Raw genomic sequence first — 16,273 nt, 5'->3', positions numbered from 1 at the left:
ATTTCCTTTATCCAGAGTGGCACTGACACCATCAGGATTCACTGCGTACCACCTTGAAGTCGAGCTATCAAGTTCAAAGACAACAGCATCGCTCTCCCTCTCTTTCCTCCAACACTTCCTCTGCTCTCTAACACAGCTTCTCCTGATAGACACTCCCTCTCTAACCCCCCCCCCATAGAGAGAGAGAGAGAGAGAGAGAGAGAAAGAGGGGCTCTTGGTAAAATAAAGGCAGTTTAACTATTCTCCCAGGTCTACTCTGATGTCTAGCTGACACTTCAAATGTGCCTCTTTCATCTTCTTCTGAAGCACTTAATCCAGCTGTTGTGAACAACTTCTGAACATTATTTGCCTATCTGCCTTGTGTCTGTAATCAGAATCAGAATCAGCTTTATTGCCAGGTATATGTCCACATACGAGGAATTTGACTCAGGATTGTACATTGCTCACGATGTGCTTACTCATACAAAAATACAATAACACAATAATAAAATAAAATCAGACACAGGCTACAGTGTAGACAACACAAATATACACACTATGAACAAAAACAATATAGACATGTTGACAAATAGTGCAGTGATCAGAGTGCAAAGAATGCAGGAGTACAATTATTATTATCATTATTATTATCATTATTATGTACATGTCGGAGGTGGATGTGATATACAGTTACACATACAAAATGGTTGTGTCTATCTGTCTGTCTGTCTACCTACCTACCATTTGTCTGTCTGTCTGTCTGTCTGTTTATCATCCTACATACTATCTATCTATCTATCTATCTATCTATCTATCTATCTATCTATTATTATGCAGTAAAAAAATGAAAGAAACAACATAGGATATAACAGAAATCTCCATTAGGTTTTTCCAGAACAAACATGCAAGTCAAGTGCATGGCACAGTAGCAATGACGCCCTTTAGTGCAACCCACACTATGTAAAGATCACAAACTGCTGCAACAGAGGAGACGGCAGTGTTTTGAAACCCTAAACCTTGTAAGTGATATTCCACCAGCATTCAACACCAAGTGTAAGTGACTTGCTTATCCTCTCGCTATTGATTACTGTAATGGATACCAGTGTCGGAGGTCAACAACTAAATCCTTTTAAAGCTGAACTACATGAAAGTATTTTAAAAGGGTGTCCAAACACAAAAAAGGAAAATAATACCAAGTATGAAACTAAAAATGACAAATGGCACAAATTGCTTAGTGGTTTCGGGCATATCACATTCACTCAGGTCCTAGAGTTCTGATCCAGCTGTGTTTGTAGGTCAGTATGGTCAGCAGCCCCCATGCGGACTCCAAGGCAACATTTTCAGAGAAACGTATTGCCTTGTGTCTTATTGATCTGCAGGATATGAAATATGAAGCTCCAAGACACATCAGCATAATCACTTTTCATGCAGTTCCCTCTGGTGCCTCTCAACCAGCAACAGGATGAATCGGTCAGAGGCGAGGTATGCTCCCATAATACCAACATACCTCAGGTCTTTAAAGCTATGCAGTTTGGAACATTTTATATTTTGTGTTTGTATGTATGCTGCAACCATACTTTCTCATACTATTTTAAAAGCATCCATGTTTGTACAAAAGCTCACTTTGAGGGTGCTATTGAGGGATTGAAACGCATTTCGGGAAAGTCCCCTCAATATAGACACAAATGGAGATTATATTTAATAACAAAGCATAACCTGAGTGCCAAAATTTGTCTTTCTCATTTAATTACCTTTGTATGAGCATTATCTGCAGCATTAATTAATTACAAAGGCCAACAAAATGTCTCAACATTTATAAATCCATGTTGGGAAGGACCACTGAAACAATGGCACAAAGAGACTGTATCTGACAAGCACTGTCAATGCAACTGCCTTTGCAACACTGGAATACGCATTCAAGGACATTGTTGTTTAAAGGGACAGTTCACCCAAAAATGAAACAGCTATGAGCATTTTCTCACTGTAATGTTATTAGAAACTCATATCATTTTCTTTCTTTTATGGAGCAAAAAAGGAGATGTCAGAATGTCTAAGCTGCAGTTTGCATTGCAATGAAAGTAGATGGGGAATGTTCAGTCAAGCTCAAAAAAAGACAAAGAGACACCATAAAAGTAGTCCATACAACTTGTGCACTATTTCCAAGCCATCTGAAGCTATATGACAGTCTTGCGTGAGGAATAGACCAACATTTTCATCATTGTTCATTAAACATTTTGCCTTCTTTTAAGCCATGTCACCTTTCACTTTCATTGTATGGAAGACATTCTGCTAAATAACTTATTTTGTGTTCCACAGAATACAGGTTTGGAACAGCATAAAGGCCAGAGTATACTTCATTTTTTACACAAACATTTAGCATCTGCATACAGTTGAATGCTAGTCTTTTAAATTATACTTAATTTGACTATGCGCAAACACACAAGCGGTTGGCTTATGTGCGCTACGAATTCTATGAGATACTGTACAATATCTCTTAAGTTTAGACCCATAAAATGTCTTTATATTCTTTCAGGCAATAATTATACAAATGCTGGTATAAATCCTGACCTCCTCACACATGCACTCTCAATGTGCCGCATTCCCTGTTGTTATTTCCAACTTCATCTCTTGATGTTTAGTGCCGATTACATGTTATTCTAGCGCGTCTTTGTGAAAACATCAGCTCAACTGTGAGTGTTGTCACCTTGTGACACTTATCCTGTATGCATACTCCTAGTGTTCATATTTAACCATAGTATACTTTGGTCATTATGGTGAGTAAATTATGACAATTTTAGCATGAACTATCCCTTTAAGCATAAGCAATATGTATGTATGCCTGATCCATCAATGTTCATGACCTTTTAGGAATTTTTGCCCTGATAGTCTGGTTCCTCCATAGTCCAAAGTCAGTCACAGATGGCTACTGACTAGGAGTAAATAGAAGAGAATGCAGCATAACAACACACCTTTTCACTCATTCAATCAGCTTTGTTATCAGCTTAAAGACAACTTAAACCTCAGTGGACTAAAATGTTAAATAGTCAACATTCAGTCAATATTGGCATGTCTTCACATCTCCTTTGAACTGGAGCTGAGCTTGGAGACTCGCAGCTCCCATCACATGTTTACTCCATCTTGGCTGAGCAAAAGATTTTCTGCACCAAAAACTACCTCTCAATTTACATCCCCTCATCCCTTCCAAGCAAATCCTGTCAAGATTCAAGAGCGCTCAATGCTTTATTGCCTTAAAGATAGTAACGCAATTTAACACCACCACCAAAAATGAAAATCCATAGCATCCAGAGGTTTACAAAAAAAATAAACTAGCAATTTTAACAGAAAAAGACAGTAAAAATGCAACAATAAAAACCTGTAAATTGGTTATCTGTAAGTTGCCATCAGTGTGAAAATATATTAGATTTAATGAGAAAAAACATGTAATACTGTAAAACTAAAATTCTTCTGAACACAAAAGGAGATGTTTGGCAGAATGATAGGGACTGACAGCCTCAGTCACGTTCACTTAAGTGTATGGACAATAACCTATTGTGTTCTATGAAAGACAGAAAATCAGTTTTGGAACAACATGAAGATACAGTAGATACATTTAAAAAATATATATTTTTTCTTCTTTGTGAACTATCCTTTTATGGTTAAAAACCTTAAAATATAGTTAACTAAAATGTCTTCCAGTAATGCCAAATAGGTTGCAACTGCATTTTCTTTTTTTTTAGCTGCCAGTTTTTACTGTAAAATTTAACAGGATTTTTTATGTACAACACAGATATAGAATGTAGAATTCAATCTGGATCTGGCTATATTAAAAGGTGGCTTGAATGCAATTCTGTTGTTGTTAAAACATGAGATGTAATGCCTGACAGACATTATTTCCATTCACAACAACAACAAAAACAACAACAACAAAAAATCTATTTCCCAGCTTCAGTTGCGCTTTGGGCAAGATTTCAAAATGTTCTGCCAAACACTCTTCCCTGTCAGGTTTTGGGAGGTCTACAGTCTATCAAGCACTTCCAGTCCTCTTGGTGTTTCATCCACAGCAGCAAGCTGCAGAGATTAAAGGAAATGAACACACAAAGGTACAGCATCTATCTTTTACTCACTGTGCTGACGTCCTTATTTAAGCAGCTGCTACTCTGAGCTTTTGGTTCCTGAAAAAGAGGCAGGTGGGCATTAGTCAAACTGAATATCTGTCTCATGTTGGCAAAAGGCTGGCATTTTTTTTTCCCCTACAGACTTTCTGATTGCATTTTTAAGCACATTAATAAACAGATAAATTAAGAAAAACATGAATGATTTATAATACCTTAGTAGGGATGTGCAAAATTACACATTTTCAAAATTGGCCAGACAACGGCTAGTCGACAAACTGATCTTAAGAAAGCCCTGTGTAATTAGGTTGGTTTTGGGTTCACCTAAACCTGATTGGACACATTTATTAGAGCATATTTATATGACAGCTAGACTGAGCACAGAATGCAGAGGCAGATCCATGTTTTTCTTTTTATTAATTGAATTACTTTTAACATATCACATTGTCTAAAAAAATGCAGAGGGAGTGGTCGCTCCAAAAACAGTGCAAGTCCCTGAAGAATTGTTAAAGATGTTCACTATAATAATACTCCAAACCATACAACTGTGTGCATAGCAGAGTGAAACTGAAGATTTTAATCAGTGAAAATATGCCCCCTTCACGAAGGAACTGTCATCCTGATTCTACCGGTACGTCTCATTCAAAAAAATTCATACAACAGATCTTGAGCTCATCACAACAGGTCACAACACGTGAGAGCCAATTAAAAAATGTAAAGCTTGTCACAATGGGTCTCAAGACATGCGAGAGCCAATGACATAATTACAGTCTCATAACCCGTGTCATTACATTTGAGGCGGCAAAAACTTGCAAGATGTTTTACGGTGGACGCCGGGTGACTGTGATCGATGACTAAAAACGTACATTTAGGTTTGCTCTTTACATAAAGTGATTGTAAGACTGGGAATACACTCGGAATGAAACGGGTCACTTCAGCAGTACAGGATGTGTACAGACAGATTAAATAGAAAGATAAACAACAGATTAAATATTAACCATTGTGAATAAATGTTGCTGATTTCAAATGAAATTAAAATCATACCCCCCAGCATATATAACAATGACAAAATTGTACCCCAATGTATAATTAAATGATGCTAAAATTAAAATGCCCATCGCCTCAGTCAGTTGATGCCAAAGGTTTCCCGGACGCCGAATGCGTCGGAAACTGACGCCAGAGGGTGCTTTTGGCATCGGTAGATTGACATGGTGAGCTCTTGCACAAGCGTCAGTTTTTGGCGCCTTGGGAGTGAGATTGTTTTGTATATTTAGATAAAGAAATACAAAAAAAAAACATTACGTGAAAGAGAATGTTACTAATCGACTGGTTGGTTCATGGATGACTAGTCAACCATCGTGATCAATCCCCACATCCAGCTTTCGCAGCAGAAAGTTTCACTTGTGCTGAAATCCAATGAGGACCTCTCTGACCCCGACACTACTAACGAGCACATGTTTGTTAGCAATGTTATTGCAAACAGCTCAGGCAGCAAGAGCTCAGCTGTTAACATGTGTAACCTGCTTGAGCATGCTGGAATATCAACTGGCACTGCATTACAAACCACGCCATTAACATCCTGACATTCTTTCCACTTCAACTCAGCAAGCAGTAATTTCACTCCGTTTTACTGCCCTGTCTTTGTGATTCGAACCAGCTTAAACACTATGCAAATACAGGAGAGAGCAGCTTTGATGCTCTCCATTTCCACAATTCCAATGTTGAAATCAAACATGTGGTTGGAGGAAAGCTGACATTGTGCACCCAAATGGTGAGTGTCAATAACTGCTTTGCCAGGGTGGGTTTCACAACAGAGGCTAAAATGCATAACATATGGATAACATGTGAATTAATTGTTGACTAATTTTCATAAAACAGAACTGTTTTCCTTTTAATCAATCAACTTGTTGAAAACAGATGGAGTGAAGTGTTTTAAAGACACAGCACTGATGACTACACCAGAGCTGTTTTGTTTGTGCTCAGCTAACACTCATTGGACCACAAATCTCTCCACATAATTCCAGCCCAAATAATTAGATTATGGAACTCTGTGCAGCAAAGAAAAACTTTAATCACTTTTCTTCTATGCAGATTTTGCTTTAAATATGAACCTGACAGTGCTGATTTCCTAGAGATTTGGATAAAAGTGTCTGAGTGGGGTTTACTAAAAAAACATAAGAAACAATTTTCATGCAGATATTGCAAGTAAATTTAACAGATCATATTTTAAAGTAAAGGCTACACACAATTCTTGGTGGCTTAAGTTATAATTCTCAATGAATGTTTACTTTGAAATACTCTGCCTTAAGTAAATTTTTCTTAAATTCTTTCTCTGCCACATGACACATGGAAGCCTTCCACAGGGAAGCCTACTGAATGCTATTAAGTCTATTAGAACACATCACCTTGCATTACATGCAATAGGAACACGATTCAGAGCTGCGCATGGAGAACTCGACACGTGGTGCACAAAACATGATGACGGTAACAACGGATCTAAAGTAATTTTGAGTAGAAAATGAACTTCAGACTTCACAAAACAAGAAGGTACTCAATAATAAAACAAAAGCAATCAACAATAAAAATGATGTAAACAAATGGTGCAAATAGTGAAACAATTCAACCCGGAGCAAAATTGACTTATTTACCTGTGAAATTTACTCAAATAAGTGAATAAATATGACAAGGTTTTCTACTTTAGAACTGATACATGATAATGCATTGTAAAGATAACAAAAAATCATAAATACTATTTACTTACAAGCTAGAGCATAAATTTTTACATTTCTGAATGGAGTACAAATGTAGAATTGACCTACCGTAATTTCCGGACTATTGAGCGCACCTGAATATAAGCTGCACCCACTGATTTTTAAATAAAATATTATTTTGAACATAAATAAGCCGCACCTGTCTATAAGCCGCAGGTGCCTACTGGTACATTGAAACAAATTAACTTTACTCAGGCTTTAACGAAACACGGCTTGTAACAAAAATAAATAGGCTTTAACGAAACACGGTGTGGCAGCGGGGGCGTGGTCAAGCGCCCGTCCGGGAGAGAAAAGCGGTAAGGGCGCTTACACCTGAGCTAAATTATGTCTAACACCGGTGTCTAATTTCAGTAAGCATGGGGAGAGCGGCATAAAAAGGCAGCAGCCACAGAACTGAGAGAGTGACACACGTCAGTCTAGTGTTGGCGCATAGAAGAATTGAGAAACTTTATAAAATTGATTGTAAACATTGCTGTGGCCATTAAAAGCCTTACCTGGAACGTCAAGTGCCCTGCTGAAAACTGTCACACTTGAAATTAGACACCGGTGTTAGACATAATTTAGCGCAGGTGTAAGCGCCCTTACAGCTTTTCTCTCCCGGACGGGCGCTTGACCACGCCCCCGCTGCCACACACGGCTTGTAATAAAACATTTGCAGTAAACAGTAGCCTACCAAGAAAGTCATTGGTCACTATCTTCCTCGTCCTGTGCACTGAAACAACTGAAGTCATCTCCTTCGGTGTCGGAGTTGAATAGCCTCAGATTTAGTTGTCTTTTTGCACTGAGTCAATTCCTCACGCTGCTGTTTCCAATGTCTTATCATCGACCAAGCTCCCGTGCAGCAGCTCTATTTCCTTCTCCAACAGCCAGATCAATCGCCTTCAACTTGAAAGCAGCATCATATGCGTTTCACCATGTCTTTGCCATGGTGAGGGTGACAAAATGACCACCGTAATCAGAATGATGGGAAGTTTGAGCGCGCTCGATTTAATCTATACAGTAAACAAAAAAAGTTGTTTTGACCTTAACCCGTTCGGCAATTTCATTGGTCTAATGAAAGCTTCATGCCGCCAAAAACTGAGCACATCACAGAATGTTTTTTTTTTTTTTAATAAAATTTGAAAGCGGGAAAAATCCATATATTAGCCGCGTCATTGTATAACCCGCGAGGTTCAAAGCGTGGGAAAAAAGTTGCGGCTTATAGTCCAGAAATTACGGTAATATTTTAAATCACAACATTTTTATTATTTTGTTTCCAGTGTAAATGTAATTGTTTGGGTTAACTGATTGTCTGAACATACTATCATTAATGAAGGCCCACTCAGAAAATGACAAATGGCAAAGGTCAAGCATGTACTGTATATCATTAAAACACCTTTTAAAAAAGTGCTGTGGTGTACAATGATGGTACCAGATTGTAATATTGTAGTACTTTGATACTGAATGATTACCATAATCATGCACCATGATGTTTACATGTTATGATTAAAAGGTAGTTCAAAGAAAACTACAATATTACTATATTATATGTCCAATAAAATTACAGTATTACAAAAGGTAAAAAAATAAATAATTAATAATAATATAAATGACAAAGGCAATAACATGGTACTTTTTTTTGCAGCCTCATTACCCCATAGTGTAACAGAATTACTCAAATTCGGAAAATTACTCAAAGACTATTTAAAAGTGTGTCATTTCTGTGCCACTAGCATCACCAAACAGAATTGAAACAACAATCAAGGTTTTCAAACGGATTCCAAAAGAAACACCTGTCTTTCATTGGTTGTACTAACAGATACTACCATCCCAAACTTAGGACATTGGTCAAGTAAATGTTAATGGGTCGGGCTGGACGGGCCATTCAAACAAACAGAGGAATGTTTTATGTAGCACCACCACAGGGTCACAATGTTACACTTAGGTAAAATCAGCATTCAAATGTCTTACTTATGGTTGACTTCTGCACATTAAGCTGGAATACAACAAAGAATTGTAACGCTAATAAAAAACACACATCCGCTTTAACAGGCAGTTCTACATTTGTACTGCTTTCAAGGATATGTTGAATATCACTACTCATACCTTCTTTGCTTTCTTTCTCTCCTGCTCAGCCTTACAGAGGACAAAGAAGAGAGCTCAGTCTAAAAGTGATCACTACGGACCGGGAGATGGCAGTGATAACAAAGAAAGTACTCACTCCCCTTGGCTGATCCACACCTCCTCTCGGCTCTCAGTCAATTCATATCACATAATGAGAAAATGCCCAGTGTTTGTTCATCGGCTTTCCATCAAATGAAATAACGGATGATTGTTTAACCACCTTTATCATCAAAATGACACATTAAAGTCTCCAACCTAGACTGCTCTGCTGTCATTAACAAAACAGTCTGTAGTTCATCAGGGAGAAGAACAGGATGAATGAGAAGCAAGCTGCCTGTTTTTGTTTTCAAGAATGTCAGGTTATGGTCAAGACTAGCAGAAAGATGTCTTTGTTGACAAGGGGCGGGAGCCAGTTAAGGAAATATTATAGACACTTATTTTGCTGAATTTCTAAATTCTGTGAGAAATCATGGCAACACCTAACTGCATTCCTTTACATTCTTGCTTTCCATAGATATTACGAGTCATTTTCAAGTCATCCCAGGGCACTTCTCGTAAAGAGTGGGGGTAAAACCCTGGTGTCCTGGCCAAATTCCTCCCATTGGCCCTTATCGATCATGGTCCCAATCTCCATCCCTGAATTGGCTACATCACTCTACTCTCTTCTCCACCAATAGCTAGTGTGTAGTGGGAGTTCTGGCACTCCATGGATGCTGTCGCATCATCCAGGTGGATGCTGCACACTGGTGGTGGTTGAGGAGATTTCCCTTATACTATGTAAAGTGCTTTAAGTGCCTAGAAAAGTGCTATATAAATGTAAGGAATTATTATTGTTATTATTTCAGAATAAATACTGCAAAAATTGTTTGTGGCTGTCTTATTCTTTGCTATAGTAGCAGTCTAGGCAGTAATGGGCTACATGGCACTTTGAAATAATTTGGCAAAATTATATATACTTTAAATGTGGCCTATAAACATGGAACTATTTCATACCCATGCAGTTACAGAAAATTAACGCTCTTATTCAAGGATTATAAAAAAAAAGAGGAAAAATATAATATCTTCAATCTTCTTTTTTGCTTCAGAACAAGAATACAATCATTCCTCTATTTTCAGTAGAATGAAGGACAGAAGTAAACATTCCAGATTTTCACAGTATTTAAAAGCTTTCTTCGTCAAGTTGAATTTTTGTTCATTCGTTATTCATGAATAAATTGCCCATGGTGGTTTAATGTAACATCACACCCTGAATTGTTAACTGAATTGAGCGAGATCTTCGTTAAAATATATTGTGTTCCATGGAAGAATGAAAGTCATATATTGGAACAACATGAGGATGAGTAAATTACTACAGATATATTGGGCATACTACCCCTTTAAAAATAGCTTTTAAAAATCTTTAGTGGACACCATGCATCAGAGGATTAATAAACATATTAACCCTAGAGTATATTCTTAATATACAGTATTGTATATGTCAAACCATCAGAATCAGGAATTCAACAACAATTCAAATTTGACATAACATGCACCTAATCCTCAATCATTTTGATACTTTCCTTAAACTGATCTATATAGCATCACTTTAAGTTCGCTTTATAAAGCAACCAACGGCTAAAAACTCTGAGGAAGGTTGTAAATGTCGGTTTCAACACGAACACCCAGACGGCGTGAGTTTTGAAGAACTAAATAATGCATTTTGAGCCACAAGCAATAAGCACACGTCTGCATTTGAACACAAATCACGCCTCAAATGCATCTGTGATATGCATCACAATGCAGACGGGTTATTTTCGCCCTCCTCGTCTGAAAAACGAAACATGCCTTTATCTGGAAACCTGCTCACTTCTCCACAGGGATAAAAGTGACAGGGGAGATTAAAAAAAGATAACCAAGGCAGAACAAATAAAAGTCACAGAAACGGGACAAGCAGAAGACAAGCAGGAGCTCTAATGACTGTTAAACAATGGTAAATGGTGGTAGCAACAGTCATAGCAATAGTAAGAACATCAGCATTCTTCTGTCTACTATACTAACGCCTACAAAATAATTTCAGGATTAGTTACAGGAAGCGTAGGGAATTGAATGGTTCCTTGTTCCTCAGGATAGTTACCAAAAACAAAAATTGTGTCATCATTTAATGACCTTCATGTCATTCCAAACCTGTATGACTTTATTTCTACTTGAAAGTCTAAAGGAGAAATTCAGCAGAATGTTAGCCTCAGTCACCATTTACTTTAATTGCATGTTATTTTTCATACAATGAAAGCAAATACTAGCAATGTTTCCATCCAAATTGTGAATTTAATCACTTCCGGGGAAATTGTAGCCACTGTGAGTGTTTTATTAATAAAATAATTGTGGTTTATAGCACACAGACAAAACACGCCACTGCCACCTCATGCCACCTCCCAGCAAGATGCCCATGTCGCCCATGCCTAAATCCACCATTGGATTTGATACTGTCAGGTTCTGACTGAAAAGCAGATCTGTAATTAAAACAAATCATTCAAATATAATTATTCAGCCCACATAAGATTATGTTTAGTCCAAACACGCACAAGCAAGATTTTCACAAATAATTGATTTTAGATGGTAAGATGTATTTTTTTTATATTTTAAATATGTTAGGGGATATATTTAATATAAAATAAACATTTATTAAAAATATGTTATTTTACGTATACTTTACGTTATTATTTCTATGCTGATAATTCCCCCTCGTGGGGAAATAAAAAATAAAGAATATTGCTTATTATGAGCTTGTTTTGACAGACCAGGTCCCTTTTTTTAATTGAGAGATCTGATAACACTGCAACTGGTATATCACACACCCTTAGTGCAGAGTACTCTCATAACAAAGGATGTTATTAACCATTATTTAATTTAATAGTGACCGGTTACCAATTGTAAAGGAGTCAGCAGAACACCTAACTGGAATGAAAAACTACAGTTTCTGCTCAGAATGAATCGTAATGAAAGATATTTAGTTTTTAGTCCCTGATAGAATTTTTTTTATTATTGTATTATTTTGCAGCACTTGGCTTACTTTCTTGTGACAGTAAATTCACAAGGCAAGTTCACAACGAGCAAAAACATTATTCCTTTTGCTCTGGTGCTGTTGATTTACAGATGCATATTACTTTAGAATAATTTTCAGTCCCCATCAATGGAAACCATGCAGGTATCCAAGCTCATTAACGAAACCAAAAGTCAAGAAAATCTTTTGGTTTAGGTATTTTCTATTATTATCTTCTTTTTTATGGAACTGTTTCTGGTGACAATGATTAACAGTGTTTGAAGAATAAATTGAATGGCAATTGCAGTATAATACAAATTAAATATATTAGTGAAGCTGTTGTTATTGTGGCACTCTCCAGCCCTCAGTGCAGTCTCTGGGGCTGCATAAGCCAAAATTCAAGTAATTCAGATTCATCTTTGGGTCAGGTTGGTATCCCTTTATGTTTCTGCCAACGTCCAATTTGTACATCCCCTTCAGCAGATGGTGGAGATGTCTGATGAGCCGGCAGAGGAGTCAAACTGGCTGTGGTTCAGGTACCTACCCCACCACCATGTTTCTTGAAACACAGAAGCAACCTGTAGTCGTGCAGCGGGCATGGAGAGCACAGAGGTCTCATTAGCACACACAAAAGGCTTCCACAAAAGCAGTGAATTACCATAAAGAAGACTGGGTCCTCTGAAAGAACTCAGTCACACTAATACATGCCTCATAATGCCTTGTCTCTAACTAATGTCTCATATTCTGGAAAAACTGTGTCCGTCATGGTCCGTCAAGTCATAAAAAATTTTTTACATTTTCATTAATGCATAAAAGTTAATGTAGCCTTAATGTATGTAGGTAGTGTGGGTCCAAAAGTTCACATTTAAAATCTGGGATTTAAAATCTCATTTAAACATAGAAGTTTCTCTATTTTCATGAGCACGCAAAGTGCAGTGCTACACACAACGACCGTGAGCAACATCTTATCCAATTTCCGTGAGACTGCTAATTCTAATCACAAATCGTGCCACTACAAAGCGCAAGTGAGCATGGGTGGTAGTGTTAGTGCTATTGTGGGTGTATGTGTACAAACTGTGGGTGCATTGAATGGTAAATAAGTGCCGCAAAACGCAATTAACTTTTTTCCTGAGAAAGAGGTTGTTGCGTTAATATGTTTAAAACCATGTCTTAACTTAGAGCAAAGTTTAAACTCAGTTCCTGCATTTGCTGTTTGGAGATTCCACCAGCAGGTGGTAATAAACGTCATGTCCAAACTGATTGTCAGGGACATAATTTGATGTTCACTATATTTTCAGAGTTATATGAGACTTTTATGGAAAAAAAGGATGTATGAGATTTGTGTTAAAGTAGCTATAGGTCATGGTTTATTTTCAATTATTATTATTATTATGTTTACATTTACAATTGTATTTATGGTTTAATTTGTAAGTCTAAACGGTATTTTTCCACCTGTTGTCGTAGAGTGATTTTTAAGTCACTGCAAAATCGGCTAGTGGAAGTTGGAGAGAGAACATTTTTGGAATTGTAGGCTATGATATTTTGACTACTTCTATTATATTTTATATTTATATACAATTATATTTTCATTTCTTTTGAAGTGTAATTTCAATTTAGAAATATTTTTGGTTTATTTTTATCGTGTTTCAATAAATTAATTTATCAAAATCGTCCGGTAGAAGTGAAGTGTGTGCCAATACAATCACTGTCAATACTTGATTTGTGTGTAAGTAGATGAAAATGATTAATAATACTTGGAGTACATTCTCTGTAATTTAATGGAGCCTACATCCAAATTCTGAGAATAAATGTTCCATGCACATAAAAGGTGATGCTCTCTGTCATAGAAATATGCCTGACAATCATCAAGGACGTAGTTAATGCACAAAAGACCATCATTTTCAATTCTTCTAATTCATTGCATACAGTCCTTTTATACTATCAACATTCACAAATGTGCTGTTTTGTTTATATCTCTGATGCTTGAGGGAATGGACTATATTATGGAATAATAACTGGAAAAAAAACAAAAACAGAATGAAACTGCACTTAATCCAGCCCATTTGGGAATATAATTTCACCTACATGCGCCTTGACTTAGAACATGCTTGCACGAAAATACCAAACTTTCATGGCCATGCCCACTGACTTATGACTTCTGCGTTTAATGCTAGCGCTCTTAAAATATGGGCCGGAGGTTTAAAGATTTGTAAAAATGTTAACAAAGATACATTAGGAAGTACTAATAAAATGTATGCATATTTAAGATTCTGCTATTTTTTCTTGGATACTTATTCAATGAGTAAATTTACCCCCCCCATATCTCCCCATCTGAAATCTCAATTGGAATCTATTCAGCATCACATTTTTGCTTTGTAGCTGTCTGTTTTCCTCGTCTGACCTACTTTACCATGTGTGGCTTCATTTAATAATGTATTGGTTGGAATCAGTGTGCTGTCAATGTGTGCCCAAAACTATTAGATTAAAGAAAATGTGAAAATGCCCCTCTCCAAAACATACACTTGCATACACAAGCATACATTAACACCCTCCCTGTATGCAAGTTGTCAGTTCTTTGACCTCTCTACAGAGCAACAGTAAACATGCAAAGGTTAGCCTTTCCCTAGCATAGTCATCTCACTCCTGTGAAGACAGCATTGCTATCAGCCTCAGAGATGGACTGAGATTCTCGCACAGTGCCTGTACACTTCATCATAAACACCGTACATGACAGATATTGACTTTTTGAGCCGTGTGGATTTTGAGTGAAACTTCCTAAAAACAAAATAATAATTTGTTTCATCATAATTATTAAACTGATAGTAATTTCACACTCATGTTGTTTCAAACCTATGAATTTCTTTCAAAGCAGATATTTTTAGCCTCAGTCACCATTCAACTTATACGCATATTTTACACGAAGAAAGTGAATGGTGACTGAGGCTAACCTCCTACAAAGTATCCCCTTGTGTGTGTGGTGTGTTCCTTAAGTCATACAGGTTTGGAAGAACATAAGTGTAAGTAAATGAGGACAGAATTAAATTTTTTGGGTGAACTATCTGTTTAAGAAAATGAAGTTGCAAGTATTACTATTTAAACATTAAAAAAATTGCTCGTCTAAAATGGTGGATCCAAAATCACCCATCTCACCCAAAGGATAATTCACTTAAAACTGTTATTCAAAAACCCCTTTGAGATTTGAACCTAGGTCCACTTGCACCCTTAACAAAAACTATGACATTGAGCTAACACAAAATAATAATTATAATATTGACCTGTTTCATGTGACATCACTGTATGACCACGCCGCCATGTTTGTGACCATAACTCAACAAAACTTTCAGTGTGCTGCGCTGTGGGATGCAACAAAAGCTGGCCAAATTTTTTATTCTATTAAGAAATCTTAAAAAGTACAGTATGCATACAATGATACTGCTATTTACTTACCAGAGCCAAAATGTTATTTTTTTTCCTATTTAAGTTATATCTTTCACGTGACATAACTTCATTTCACCAGTCAAGCAGCAATGAAGGGAGAGAGCAGGAAAAAAAAAACTTGTTGCTTTTTGCTCATTTATTCAGACAGGTCAGTTATATTTATAATATGATTGAGTTGGATACAATTAAACAGGATATGCACTAAAGACAATTTTACATTTATATGTTCACCCAGACTGTATAAAAGTATGTCATGTTATGTAGCCAACCTGGTCTCATATTGAAAACGTGACTCTATATAAATTTTTGCAAAACTTGTTATACGTTTCTCCAGGTACAATTCCCTGCAGTTTCTTTTTTTGAAAAAAGATACATTTTAATGCTTGTATTACGGACCCTTCTAAAGAAGCACATTTACTCCAAAATGAACAACTTGTATGGTGCTTTTTCATTTTGCTTCTGCATTTTAAAACATTATTTAGGCATTTATTTGGTAAGGATGTATTTTTTAAACAACTCATTTATATTTTAAAACACTAATGTTAGGTTCAGGCAAAAGTTTTAGGTTAGGAAGGTATGTTTTAAAAACATCCATCTAAAATTAACTTTAAAACCTTGTCTGAATACAACACCATTTTACTCGCTTTTGGCACCCCCAGCTGGACTGTTCACTGGAAAACTGCAGCCAAACGTGTTAATACAGCATGTATATTTTGAATTGCATAAATGTGGTCATGTTCATGTAAATTTCTTAGGATCAGGCTGTATGTAACACATTTAATAAGAGAAAAAAACATGACACTGAAACAGGTTAACAGAACTCTTATGTACTGAATTCTAAAATGTATATA

At 36.6% G+C, this 16,273-nt stretch overlaps 1 protein-coding gene across 6 annotated transcripts in view; it reads right to left on the bottom strand.

Annotated features, from left to right (window-relative positions):
• The window catches only part of LOC127647278 (RNA binding protein fox-1 homolog 1), a 425,943-nt gene that overhangs the window by 376,177 nt on the left and 33,493 nt on the right, over positions 1–16,273 (bottom strand). For 4 of the 6 annotated variants that reach the window (XM_052131433.1, XM_052131435.1, XM_052131437.1 and 1 more), the window contains exon 2: positions 4,104–4,151. The exons of the other annotated variants lie outside the window; for them this stretch is intronic. In XM_052131433.1, coding sequence (XP_051987393.1) covers positions 4,104–4,151 — 48 coding nt within the window. The remainder of the gene's footprint in view (positions 1–4,103; positions 4,152–16,273) is intronic. 6 annotated transcript variants of the gene reach the window in all.

The sequence above is a fragment of the Xyrauchen texanus genome, chromosome 8 (genome assembly GCF_025860055.1).
Source record: "Xyrauchen texanus isolate HMW12.3.18 chromosome 8, RBS_HiC_50CHRs, whole genome shotgun sequence".
In the NCBI taxonomy this organism is placed as follows: domain Eukaryota; kingdom Metazoa; phylum Chordata; class Actinopteri; order Cypriniformes; family Catostomidae; genus Xyrauchen; species Xyrauchen texanus.
Note: the sequence above shows the minus strand (reverse complement) of the source record. Positions and strands in the feature narration are given on the sequence as shown.